The 14390-nt window shown below is 39.2% G+C and overlaps 1 protein-coding gene across 2 annotated transcripts in view; it reads left to right on the forward strand.

The window, feature by feature from the left end:
* epha6 (eph receptor A6) overlaps positions 1-14390 on the forward strand; it is a 157426-nt gene that overhangs the window by 36252 nt on the left and 106784 nt on the right. For both annotated transcript variants that reach the window (XM_048196970.1, XM_048196971.1), the window contains exon 3: positions 690-1359. In XM_048196970.1, the coding sequence (XP_048052927.1) occupies positions 690-1359 (670 nt within the window). The remainder of the gene's footprint in view (positions 1-689; positions 1360-14390) is intronic.

A 14390-nucleotide genomic window follows, 5' to 3' on the forward strand; every position in this document is an offset into this window, starting at 1 on the left:
ATTATTTACACACACAACGACCCACAATATAGACTTTTCAACAATATCTAGTAATGGCCGATTTCAAAACACTGTTTCAAAGCTTTACGAATCTTTTGTTTCGAATCAGTGGATTGGATCGCCAAAGTCATCTGATTTCAGTAAACGAGGCTTTGTTACGTCATAAGTGTTTTGCAATTCCAATAGTTTACGTGACTTTGGCAGTTTGATACGCGATCCGAACTACTGATTCGAAACAAAAGATTTGTAAAGCTTCGAAGCTTCATGAAGCAGTGTTTTGAAATCGGCCATCACTAGATATTTCATTTTAAATAATACAGTATATAACTTCTCAATATTTGATATGAGACAGGATAATAAAATCTGATTATTAAAAAGATACCCTGTATGTATTTATTCATGCTTTATTGATTATGTATTTTTATTTGGTTTTTGAGTTTGTCAAAAAAGTTAGCTATCACCTTACTCAACAAATGAATTATTAGATTGCATGTATGTTTCATTTTACAGTGAAACAAAAATGTTAATTTTATGAAGCTAACTTCAGTTTGTCTGGGCTCCAGCTGCTCTGAGTCCCTTAGAGAACTCAATAAGCACAGCACCCTTCCTGAGCATTCACACCTTTCTATTGCTTTCTCCTATTATCCCACTATCTATCTTCTCATTCCTTTGTCCTTTGCTCTCCACAGTGGGACGCCATCACGGAGATGGATGAGCACAACCGGCCCATCCACACCTTCCAGGTGTGCCACGTAATGGAACCCAACCAGAACAACTGGCTCCGTACAAACTGGATACCCCGTCAGGCTGCACAAAAGATCTACGTGGAGCTTCGCTTCACTCTGCGGGACTGCAACAGCATCCCCTGGGTCTCTGGCACCTGTAAGGAGACTTTTAACCTCCTCTATTTTGAGACAGATGAGCCACATGGTGCCAATGCTCATTTTCATCCTAACGAGTATGCTAAAATCGATACTATTGCCGCTGACGAGAGTTTCACACAAACAGACCTGGGCGATCGTGTTCTGAGGCTGAATACTGAAGTGCGGGAAGTGGGACCAATAGCTCGTAAGGGTTTCTACTTGGCCTTCCAGGATGTGGGCGCATGCATCGCCCTGGTGTCTGTGAGAGTTTATTACAAAAAATGTCCGTCTACCCTGAGAAACCTTGCCGCCTTCCCCGACACTGTACCACGGGTGGATTCCTCTTCATTGGTGGAGGTCAGGGGGGCATGTGTTGAGAATGCAGAGGAACGTGACACACCCAAGTTGTACTGTGGCGCTGATGGTGATTGGCTGGTGCCGCTGGGCCGTTGTGTCTGCAGCATAGGCTATGAGGAAAGTGACGGTCTCTGCCTTGGTGAGTTCTAATACTAAATCCTGTTTTGTTCTCTTTGTTAGCAAGTAATTTGCCTATACATATACAGTGGTGTTTATTTTTTTGCATGTTTGTCACACTTTAATGTTTCAGATCATCAAACAAATTTAAATATTAATCAAAGATAACACAAGTAAACACAACATGCAGTTTTTAAATGATGTTTTTTATTATGAAGGGAAAACAAAATCCCAGTGTGTGAAAAAGTGCTTAAAACAACTGTGGTTTATCACACCTAAATTCAGTTTTACTAGCCACACCCCGGCCTGATTACTGCCACACCTGTTCGCAATCAAGAAATCACTTAAATAGGACCTGCCTGACAAAGTGAAGTAGACCAAAAGATCCTCAAAAGCTACACATCATGTTGAGATCCAAAGAAATTCAGGAACAAATGAGAAAGAAAGTAATTGAGATCTATCAGTTTAGAAAAGGTTATGAAGCCATTTCTAAAACTTTGTAACTCCAGCGAACCGCAGTGAGAGCCATTATCCACAAATGGCAAAAACATGGAACAGTGGTGAACCTTCCCAGGAGTGGTCGGCCAACTAAAATTACCCCAAGAGCGCAGCGACGACTCATCCACGAGGTCACAAAAGATCCCACAACAACATCCAAAGAACTGCAGGCCTCACTTGCCTCAGTTAAGGTCAGTGTTCATGATTCCACCATAAGAAAGAGACTGGGAAAAAATGGCCTGCATGGCAGAGTTCCCAGACGAAAACTGCTGCTAAGCAAAAAGAACATAAAGGCTCGTCTCAGTTTTGACAGAAAACATCTTGATGATACCCAAGAGTTTTAGGAAAATACTCTGTGGACTGACGAGACGAAAGTTGAACTTTTTGGAAGGTGTGTGTCCCATTACGTCTGGCGTAAAAGTAACACAGCATTTCAGAAAAAGAACATCATACCAACAGTAAAATATGGTGGTGGTAGTGTGATGGTCTGGGGCTGTTTTGCTGCTTCAGGACCTGGAAGACTTGCTGTGATAAATGGAACCATGAATTCTGCTGTCTACCAAAAAAATCCTGAAGGACATTGTCCGGCCATCTGTTCGTGACCTCAAGCTGAAGCGAACTTGGGTTCTGCAGCAGGACAATGATCCAAAACATACCAGCAAGTCCACCTCTGAATGGCTGAAGAAAAACAAAATGAAGACTTTGGAGTGGCCTAATCAAAGTCCTGACCTCAATCCTATTGAGATGCTGTGGCATGATCTTAAAAAGGTGGTTCATGCTCGAAAACCCTCCAATGTGGCTGAATCACAACAATTCTGCAAAGATGAGTCGGCCAAAATTCCTCCACAGTGCTGTAACAGACTCATTGCAAGTTATTGCAAATGCTTGATTGCAGTTGTTGCTGCTAAGGGTGGCCCAACCAGTTATTAGGTTTAGGGGGCAAGCACTTTTTCACACAGGGCCATGTGGGTTTTGTTTTCCCTTCATAATAAAAACCTTCATTTAAAAACTGCATGTTGTGTTTACTTGTGTTATCTTTGATTAATATTTAAATTTGTTTGATGATCTGAAACATTAAAGTGTGACAAACATGCCAAAAAATAAAAAAAAATCAGGAAGGGACAAACAGTTTTTCAAACCACTGTATATATCTATGTATACCTTACATTCAAAAGTTTGGGGTCGCAAGACTTTTAAATATTTTTGAAAGAATTCTCTTATGCTCACCAAGCCTGCATTTTTTTTTTTTTTTATCAAAAATAATATTGCAATTTAAAATAACTGTTTTCTATTTGAATATATTTTAAAATGTAATTTTATCACAAATCTGTTGTTACAGCCATTTCTCCAGTCTAGTGTCCTTGATCCTTAAATCATTCTAACATGCTGATTTGGTGCTCATGTAACATTAACAAATAGATTAATATTTCTGTGGAAATCATGATACTTTTTGTTTCGGGATTCTTTGATGAGAAAGTTAAAAAGAATGGAATTTATTTGAAATAGAAATCTTTTGAAACATTTCCTGTCATATTTTTAACTGAGCCTAAACTTTTGAATGATAGTATATATATATATATATATATATATATATACAGTTGGTATGGAAAGTATTCAGACCCCCTTACATTTTTCACTCTATGTTATATTGCAGCAATTTGCTAAAATCATTTAAGTTCATTTTTTTCCCTCATTAATGTACACACAGCACCCCATATTGACAGAAAAACACAGAATTGTTGACATTTTTGCAGATTTATTAAAAAAAAAAACCTGAAATATCACATGGTCCTAAGTATTCAGACCCTTTGCTGTGACACACATATATTTAACTCAGGTGCTGTCCATTTCTTCTGATCATCTTTGAGATGGTTCTACACCTTCATCTGAGTCCAGCTGTGTTTGATTATACTGATTGGACTTGATTATTAAAGCCACACACCTGTCTATATAAGACCTTACAGCTCACAGTGCATGTCAGAGCAAATGAGAATCATGAGGTAAAAGGAACTGCCTGAAGAGCTCAGAGACAGAATTGTGGCAAGGCACAGATCTGGCCAAGGTTACAAAAAAAATTCTGCTGCACTTAAGGTTCCTAAGAGCACAGTGGCCTCCATAATCCTTAAATGGAAGATGTTTGGGACGACCAGAACCCTTCCTAGAGCTGGCCGTCCGGCCAAACTGAGCTATCGGGGGAGAAGAGCCTTGGTGAGAGAGGTAGAGAAGAACCCAAAGATCACTGTGGCTGAGCTCCAGAGATGCAGTCGGGAGATGGGAGAAAGTTGTAGAAAGTCAACCATCACTGCAGCCCTCCACCAGTCGGGGCTTTATGGCAGAGTGGCCCGACGGAAACCTCTCCTCAGTGCAAGACACATGAAAGTCCGCATGGAGTTTGCCAAGATGGTGAGAAATAAAATTCCCTGGTCTGATGAGACCAAGATAGAACTTTTTGGCCTTAATTCTAAGCGGTATGTGTGGAGAAAACCGGGCACTGCTCATCACCTGTCCAATACAGTCCCAACAGTGAAGCATGGTGGTGGCAGCATCATGCTGTGGGGGTGTTTTTCAGTTGCAGAGACAGGACGACTAGTTGCAATCGAGGGAAAGATGAATGCGGCCAAGTACAGGGATATCCTGGACGAAAACCTTCTCCAGAGTGCCCAGGACCTCAGACTGGGCCGAAGGTTTACCTTCCAAGAAGGCAATGACCCTAAGCACACAGCTAAAATAACGAAAGAGCGGCTTCACAACAACTCTGTGACTGTTATTGAATGGCCCAGCCAGAACCCTGACTTAAACCCAATTGAGCATCTCTGGAGAGACCTAAAAATGGCTGTCCACCAACGTTTACCATCCAACCTGACAGAACTGGAGAGGATCTGCAAGGAGGAATAGCAGAGGATCCCCAAATCCAGGTGTGAAAAACTTGTTGCATCTTTCCCAAAAAGACTCATGGCTGTATTAGATCAAAAGGGTGCTTCTACTAAATACTGAGCAAAGGGTCTGAATACTTAGGACCATGTGATATTTCAGTTTTTCTGAAATCTGCAAAAATGTCAACAATTCTGTGTTTTTCTGTCAATATGGGGTGCTGTGTGTACATTAATGAGGAAAAAAATGAACTTAAATGATTTTAGCAAATGGCTGCAATATAACAAAGAGTGAAAAATTTAAGGGGGTCTGAATACTTTCCGTACCCACTGTATATATTTATATATATATATATATATATATATATATATATATATATATATATATATATATATATATATACCACAGGAATCTGTAATCAATCTGTTTATAATTTTAAAAATATGTCACCTAGCAGAAAACTAAAGTTTTCTCTGTCTGCAAACTGCAAACTGGATGGCAGACTAGTGCTTACAGTGCAGCCTTATAGATTATAAAGGGACTGATTAACTTTGACATGCCACTCGTGTTCAGAATGGATGTGGTTTAACTGTGGGCTGTCAATGGTCATCAAGCAACATAGCAACTTGTCACATTATCATAGAATTCAACTGATGTGGTCACAGGTGTGCATATGTGCTTGCAACAGCTTTTAACGTGACTCAATCAGAAGAAATGCAGTGCATTACTGTGTTGAGACTTTTGGTCTTAAAGGGATAGTTCACCCAAAAATGAAAACTGACCCTCAAGCTGTTCCAAACCTATATGATTTTCTTTCTTCTGCTGAACACAAAAGAAGATATTTTGAAGAATGTTGGTAACCAAACAGTTGATGAGCCCCATTGGTTTCCCTAGTATTTTTTCTTTCCCTTACTAAGTCATGTCAAGTCACCTTAATTTATATAGTGCTTTATACTATACAGGTTGTTTCAAAGCAGCTTTACAGTGGTCATTGGGGTCCATCAACTGTTTGGTTACCGACATTCTTCAAAATATCTTCTTTTGTATTATAGTTCATACAGGTTTTGAACAACTTGAGGGTGAGCAAATGATGACAGGCTTTTCATTTTTGGGTGAACTATCCCTTTAAGAGTGTTATTATAGCCTAATGTGAAGCCACTGTTTTTGCTCTGATTGACTTTTTATTCACTTGTTATGAATAATTTTACATTTTGATCAGTGTCAATCAAGGTCAAATAAATCAATCAATTAATTAATACTTGATTTATTAGTAATTAACTAAGTCTTTCATTGGATTATCAAAAATACAGTATGTTTGTTATATAATATACAGTATAATATGTTTTGAAAAATAACTGTCACATATAATGAGTGTTTTTCCAAGACTGACAATATATAACACTGGGACGTTTCACTGTTTTATCTCTCAGCTTGCCTGTGTTCTCGGTTTTAATTCATATCAGGGTATGTGAGCTGATATTGCCAGGGGCCAGGAGCAAATGCAGTGTCTATTTTCTCTGGCTTCAGATTCACTCGGAAACGGGCATCCTGGAGTAAAAAGCGGAGTGATTACAGAATGATTCGAGCTGGAAGGGAAAATTACTGTCACTCCATTCTACTCGCATATTGCATTCCAGTCTGAACATTGCTTGCCAATGCTCAAAGCTTGATACTTTACCTTTCCCCCCCCCCCCCCTTGTAACTGCATGATGGAGAACATGTATAAGCACTAACAGGCCAGATTTTGTCTGAAATGGGTGCCACTCGATATCAGCTCCTGTATAGTTGTATGAAAAGCAACATCAAAGTGATATTCAGTACAACAGCACTTGCTGGTGGGACATTGCTTAAATAAACAGTTAACAAGGTATAAAATTACTCGTACCTAAGATTTTGGTCACACCGCCCACTCCTACTTCGTTTTTGATTGACTGAGAAAAGCCCCATTCCTGACAGTAGATGAAAGTAGATGAGAGAATCCTGCTGTGATCCAATGATGCAAGTACACCTCCTGTATGGAAAGAGGAAGGGACAGCCATGATAGAGACATCAGTGATTGACCCGGTTCATGCTGCCGCAGCCTGTGGGGAGGTTTTCTGTACATGTGAGAGAATAGGAGATGGCAACAGCAGTCAGAGGCATCATTACATTCCCCTCATTATCATACAGTAACAGAGCATTTCAACCATTCTCCAAGTGCTTTAAAAATTCTGTAGTGTGAAAGGCACTCGTTTTCAGGCTTTTTCTCAGGATTTGCAAGATGCACCAGATGAAGTATCACTCTTAAGATAGCATGCTGTCTGCGATATGATTTAGACTTAGTGAGTACATCAAAAGCAAAGCTCTGCTGTCACAGGGCCGTTCAGTGCATCTCTACAACCTGCCTCCTCCCATTTCCTGCCACCTCTGTCTCTTTTTCCTTTTTGCACATTATCTAAGCAGATCACTCCTCAGATTAAGGCTGCAATCGCACTGGCACCTGTCAAAGCCCTAATCAAATCCCCAGCGTCAGGGCGGCTCCTGCTGCAAAGTGAATCCATAATCAGCTCTCCCCTGCCCATCAGAGACCAGTTGCTCAGCATGGTGTTTGTGTGTGTGTGTGTGTGTGTGTGTGTGTGTGTGTGTGTGTGTGTGTGTTTGTGATTTATGAGGACACAAATTTGTATAATGACATGGGTATTACACTGGTATTACGACGTAAACATGAAATATAAGGGCATTTCATGAGTCCTCATTTAAAATAGGTTTAAAAAATATACTAAACAATGTTTTATTAAAAATGCAGAATGTTTTCTGTGATGGGTAGGTTTAGGTGTAGGGGTAGTGTAGGGGGATAGAATGTACAGTTTGTACAGTATAAAAACCATTACGCCTATGGAATGTCCTCATTCAGATAGCAAAACAAACCTGTGTGTGTGTGTGTGTGTGTGTGTGTGTGTGTGTGTGTGTGTGTGTGTGTGTGTGTGTGTGTGTAGGGACAGAAGCAAAAGATTAGAGAGGCAGATGAATTCCCTTACTTTCAGAGTATCTACCAGATTCAATGAAAAACTTCTAAACTGTTGGTGATGTTTGATCTTTAGGGATCCAGCTGTGTCAGTTCGAGGTTGGCATTCCTGACCAATAATGTACTAATAACCATAATAAAAAAAAAAAAAAAGTTCTTGAGTATTTTTTAACATTAGGCATGCAATGATTTTAAAATTTTGGCCAATATTGATAAGCCGATAATTATTTTTTGTTATGACTTCTAAACTCACACAAAGATGATATTCATAAGTTATATAAATGACAACAAACTAAAAGTCCATGAAAACTAAGACAAACTGAACGTGACTGTGACAACTAGGAACTTCATTTTGAGATTTGCTAAAGATTACATTTAATGTTGTTAAATTAGTAGTGCTAAAGGTGAGCTTTAAATAAACATTAGACAATGGCAAAGGTAGTCTATGTGAAAGTAGTAAAATAACATGCACAATTAAATATCCAATATCAAATGATAGCAATAAAAACACATTAAAATAAATTCAGTATTGGTTGATAAGCAATATGGTGATGATGTACTGTGCATCAATATTAAAAAGCTATTTTTAACCACAAGAAACAACTTTCTTAGTAGCTCTTAAAAACTCGGTCCTCTGCCACCTTTCTGAATTTGTTTGCTCTTCAGCTCCCTTGGCATTATGGTACATCAGAAGTGTTCACTGTTTGCACACTTCAGAATCCCAGCAGATGCAGTACGTCATCCTTGAATTGTTTGCCTAATGTATCATGAATGATTTTTACATTCTACTCATTTGACATTTGCCTGGAGAGAATGTCTGTTGCTGGGCTAATGCTCTAGGGCGCCTCCCACTGCTGTGGCAATTTAGAATCTCACTGCCCGCTGCTAGCCTGTGTTTCGCAGCTCTGCTATATTAGGGATTGTAGCCGTAAGGGTTTAAAAAGCTTATCACGTTCTCTTTTTGTGTTGCTCTTTTTGCCAAGCAAGTTGTTCAACTTAAAAGCCTAGAGATAAGTCAATAGTTCCATTGTACATTTCTAATCTCTTAAAGATGAAGTGTGACATTTTTTTTAATGCTAAAATACTTAATCCTGTCCCGGTTTAATGTACAGAGACAACTAGCCATTTTTTGGGTGTATTGCTAAAGGGTTTGTGGTTTTTCGACTCTTTCAGAACACTGTCCTCTCTGTTAAAGCAATACAACACTTCAGCTTCTGGTTCAGCCATTGACATTTGGCAGTTTGGCAGATGGGATACAGAGTGAAAAGGATGGTAGGAGTGTTTTTTAATGCCAAGTTTAGAATGGGATACTGGTGTCACAGTGTGTCTGTAACAACTGGCACATTGCACTGTAAAGTATTTTAAATACTCTAATATGCAGTATGCATTTACAGAAAAACATTTCAGAAGCTATATTGTGCTATTATTGTCACATGACATATATTGTTGTAACTCACAACATAGAATTTTTAATTCAGTGAGTGTAGTCCAATTGTCATCTTGGAGATAAGTATCATTATTTTGGATTTTAATTGTGTTAAAAAAAGGTTTTATTCTTGGTAGATTGATCAAATAATGAGAGATGGGAAGAGCTGATATTATTTTGCATTGTATTGTGGAATACAATATTCCTCACAGTGCCCATATTTTTTTAATGAGGCTAGTTATCTTATCATTCGAGTGTGTGGCATACCTTGATCATAACATGAGGTTCTCTTATTCATTTTGCACCAGTAAATCAAGAATTGTCTGTTCCATATAAATGTATCTTTTAGACAGCCTGTCACTTTTTTCTTTCTTTATTTTTCTGTAGAGATTTTGCATCTATACCAATATGTCAGATTTTTCACATTATTCTCTACTCAGGATGTGCAATTATCCAAAATGTGTGTACACATATTATGTCTGGGAAATGTAATAACCAGCTTTTGGATTTATATGTTTTGATATGGATGATGGAAAACACAAGCTGAGCTGATTTTTAAGCCTGCAAAAGGTACTTTGTCCTCAAAGCCTGTTGTTTACTTGGGCCTTGGAAGGAGCTTTCTTCAGTCTTGATCCTAATCAGCGCTGACTGCAACCGGAAAGCAAGGCAAATATTATTTTATCTGTATTGCATTAATACATTGGTGTCTTGTAACTATCTTTATCCACACATCTGATCATAAACACTAGGCTCCTTTGGCATCTCTCTCTCTCTCTCTCTCTCTCTTTCTTTCTCTTTAATTCTGCCAGGTGTCACCTACATGCACCAGTTTTTTTATTAATATTTTTTTATCCGTTATATCAACACTTGTCTGCTGTTTGCTCTCCTTCCCTGTCGTGTTCTGATTGTCTACTGTGTTGCATCAATGCTCTGTTCTGCCAGCTCTGAGGGATTGTTGGAAAGGTACATACCGAATGTGTGTTCTGACTTTAAGTTTACTTTGCCCCGGGACTGGAGGAGGCAAGACTGAGGCATTGCACCAATCAATTAAATGCCAGATAGCTTATTCAAATTCAGCTGCAAAGCATTAGCATCTCAGCATTTCTCTTATTACCACGTGTGGCAAAGTTAAGCTAATGTGGCAGGTGACTTTTTAAGACATTCTGACATTTGACAAGAAATGCTTTTGCATTGACACAAAGATGCACGCTTGAAGAAACACATTTGATCATATCTTCAGCAGACGAAACAAAAGCCATCAATCTCTTATTTCCTGTTTATTAGGATTCAGTGGTGTTCTGCCGCTCAAGCATGCCATGGTTTACCTAGAACAAACAAATGTAAGGATTTTTTCATTTGTGTCAACAGCCTCAACACAGTTTTTTTTTTTTTTTTTTTGCAAGATTTTTTTCTATATTTGAACACTCCAAATAAACCATCTCAGAGTATAATGTAGTTTACTTTAAAACTATGATGTGGTTTGCTTATAATGTACAAAGTGCTTATAATGTACTGCATGTTTATTTGACATTGCCTGATTTCAAATTTCGGACCTACTAAAATAGAACAAACACAGTTTTCTTTTACTGGTGTACTTCAACGCTGTGTTAGTAGCTGAAGCTATGAGAATACCTTCTGGTGTGACAATTGTCTGAAGCCCATACAGTATCATATTAGCAGATAAACCTAGCAAAACCTACTGGGCATCACTTCACTAACACCTTATATGGACATGATCTTGCATTTTGGATAGACTTTTGTTCTTTTCTCATCATACTCAGCTACTCACATCGAGTGGTCTTCGCTGCTCAGAGCAGATACGATGGCATTCCATAAGTGTGCGGCTATGAGTTCTCGTTTTATTATGACCGAGGACAAACATAATAAGTGTGTTAAGTGTTGTGGTTTCAGTCATGCTCAAGCCACACTTACCCATGGGTGCTTTGTTCTAGACAAATCGGCTCTTACCTGTGTTGTTTGCTCTGCAGCCATTGAGCCAGCGCATGGGCTTGCATCCTGTGGATCTGATGTTAAACTTTAAGCTATGGAGATTGTGTCTACAAATGTATCTCCGGTGGAGTTTGCACTTGAGGATGTCCGAGTTCAGAAGCTCGTGAAACGATCCCTTTTGGATTTTATTGTTATGTTGTCCACTGCCACGTCTGACTCTTAGGAGTTCACTGCTGGCCAGACTGTCGAGCTTTCCCCAAGTGAATTTAAAGTGCCCCTATTATGGCATTTGAAAGCTTCCTATTTGTGTTTTGGGAGTCCCTAACAACATGTTTACAAGCATGCAAGGTCAAAAAACACTTTCATTGTCTTATAATATCCATTTATTTTGACCTTATTTGCTCAAAGACTCCCAAATGATTCATTTTTCCAAACCCCTCCTTTGCGTTACACTAATTTGCAGTGATTGGTCAGATGACTTCTGCTGGTTTACACAGTGTACAGTATACAGTGCTTGCATCATTTACATTGTATTATAATTATGATGGTGCTCCGCTCTGTTCTAAAAGTAAAGACTCAGAGAGGAAATAAGTTGTTTTGTGTTTATGTTAGCGAACCTAGCCCACAGCTCGTGGTAAACACGCAAACAGTCATGGTATATGCGTTAGCCCAACGCAGAAACATATTGATAAAGCACTGCAGTGGTACACCAATGTATTGCTCTATTCTTTATCATAACTCCAAGTAATAACAATGACAAACATTTGACATATTTCTAGACAATTGCGAGTGAACACATATTGCTGTTAGCTGGTTAGCCTGAGACCTACAAGCTGTACACATCAGACACAACTAAATACGTATTGTGCATGCTACAGAGAACATAACAGCAACAATTATTAATCATACTTACAGGTTGTAATTCGGAGGAGGAAGAAGCTGGTCCAAATAAACTGGGTACTGACCCATTCTTCAATAACAACCGACTTGCTAATCCCTCGTTGAACACATTTAGGTTGAAGAAGCATTCGTCAGTAAAATGACGGGAACACAGGACAAGGTTCAGGCTAAACTGCTGTTTATCGTTGTAAAGATGAACGTATTGACAGTGTTTGAGGGGTTTCAGGTTTTCCCTGGTTTCTGAGCACGCAATAAGTGGGTGGGCAATATGCTAATGTTTTGTCTTGACATCACAACGAAATGGCTTGGGATTTGTTTTACAAATGATTCTTGAGAGACAATAACTTTATATACAGTGCACTTTCGGAATTAAAACTTTGCAGGATGTTTTCATTCACTTAGAGCTATGTTACACACTACATGAAAGGTCATTTTCAAAAATCTATTATAGGGGCACTTTAACACACATTTGCCTGTCTCCTCACAGGCCTCCAGACACTGTTCAGCCAGTTCCATTTTGCCATACTCTTGTCTTCAGGCCACAGGGTACTCATCTAGGTTTATGTGTTTGCGATGCTCTTCAGACAATGAGTGGTACTCCCGTTCATCAGGTAGGGTCCCTTGCATCTGTTCAAATCTTATATTTTCTGAGAATATAAATTCAGAGATATGCTCTCAGGCAGTCACATCTAGAGTGGTTTAGATGATCGCCTGACTAAAGTTCGACTCAGTGTAGCATTTGATGCACCTCACAAATGACTTGGCAGCATATCAAGCTGGGTTTTGAAAAACATACAGTTCACTCATTTCAGTGGAGTGTTAATCACACTATTTGGAGATCAGGAAGCTCCAATTTTAAGTCAGGAAATATGTTTCCTTCTAGAAAAAGGAGAGGTGAGTCCCTCCTTCCCATACTGAATTCAGATTTACAGCCAGTATTTTTTTTTTTTTGTGCTGAAATAGAGGGTTACGTCCTACCCCGAACTCTGAATTCAGGAAGTGCAGTTTCAAGATGCTCAAACACCGAGAAGGGATGCATACTAGCGCAGATGCAGATTAGTGTGGTGCATTCTGCTTTGGTCGCAAAACAAGATTTTGTCCTTAAAGAGCAGTTAATTTCCGAGGGATTCTGAATCATGGAGTGGACCATCTTTTGAGACATGGGCTGAGGCCCTGGGAGCGGAGGTTGCACAATCAGTTCGGCAACCTAATTGAAAAGTTTGGCCGATCAGAGCTGGTTCACTATAGTTGCATCCCAAATGACGCACTATACACTATGCACTTATACACTATGTACTTATGCACTATGTAATCGTCCATGTAGTGTACTGTATGAATTTTATACATTTATTTTGTCATTAAACAATGGAGTCTGAGCCCCCTCCGCAACGTATTTAAAGCTGCAAGAGCTGAGTGCGTGAAGTGTTCAACATTCCACACTTTGTTTTTTCGTTAATTTAGTGCATCATCCAGTATTTAAAGTGCACACTTTCTTTTTGGAATTTTCTGTCTGAACACACTACTTGCACTATTTGTACTTCATAGAATAAACGTCATAGAATGGTGCATATGTACATGAATTGGGATGCACCTTATGTCTCCCTCAGCACCTCTGGGAATAAATGCTTTGGTGCAGGTGTTGTCCAAGGGCAATCTGTATGCCTTTCCACCAGTGCACTTACTTCTGACTGTTCTGTGGAGAGTTTTGCCTGTATCATGTGTGGTTCTCAGGTCTGGTCTCTCTTCTAGAGAAACCTTTTTGGAGTTATGGAGGCCAGCTATTGCTGCTGAACATGTTCTTCTCTTGTGTCTCAGTTCATGTGTGGGATGAGACGGCTAAGGCCTTTCTGTCCAGAGGCATTAACAGGCCCTTTTGAGCCACTAAAGTCAGCCTTGAATGACCTTTAGACTCTCAAGAAGTTTCTCTTGCTGGGCCCTCACTTCTCTCAAGAGAATTCATTGAGCTTTACCTGTTTGTGTTTTTCTCCCGGTCTATTTAAGGTCTTACTGAGGCCAAGACTTAGTTATTTCCCCAAGGTGTTTTCTTTTGTTTCATTCACAGACTGTTTTGCAGTCTCTTGCAGGAGAAAGAGAGGTTGTATAGACTTGTTAGAGTTTTGAGGATTTACGTTGTAACGACTGAGACAAATCAGACAATTATTTGTTATATTTAAAGGGTTAGTTCACCCATAAAATGAAAATTCTGTCATTTATTACTCAACGAAGATTAAGGAAGGTCTTATGGGTGTGGAACGGCATGAGGGTGAGTAATAAATTACATTATTTTCATTTTTGGGTGAACAAATAATTGTTTAAAACTCACTCTGGGGTCTGTCCCAGGGTTAGGCAAGTTCAGTCCTAGAGAGCCGCTGTCCTGCTGAGTTTAGCTCCAACCTTAATCAAA

Source organism: Megalobrama amblycephala, linkage group LG7 (genome assembly GCF_018812025.1).
Source record: "Megalobrama amblycephala isolate DHTTF-2021 linkage group LG7, ASM1881202v1, whole genome shotgun sequence".
In the NCBI taxonomy this organism is placed as follows: domain Eukaryota; kingdom Metazoa; phylum Chordata; class Actinopteri; order Cypriniformes; family Xenocyprididae; genus Megalobrama; species Megalobrama amblycephala.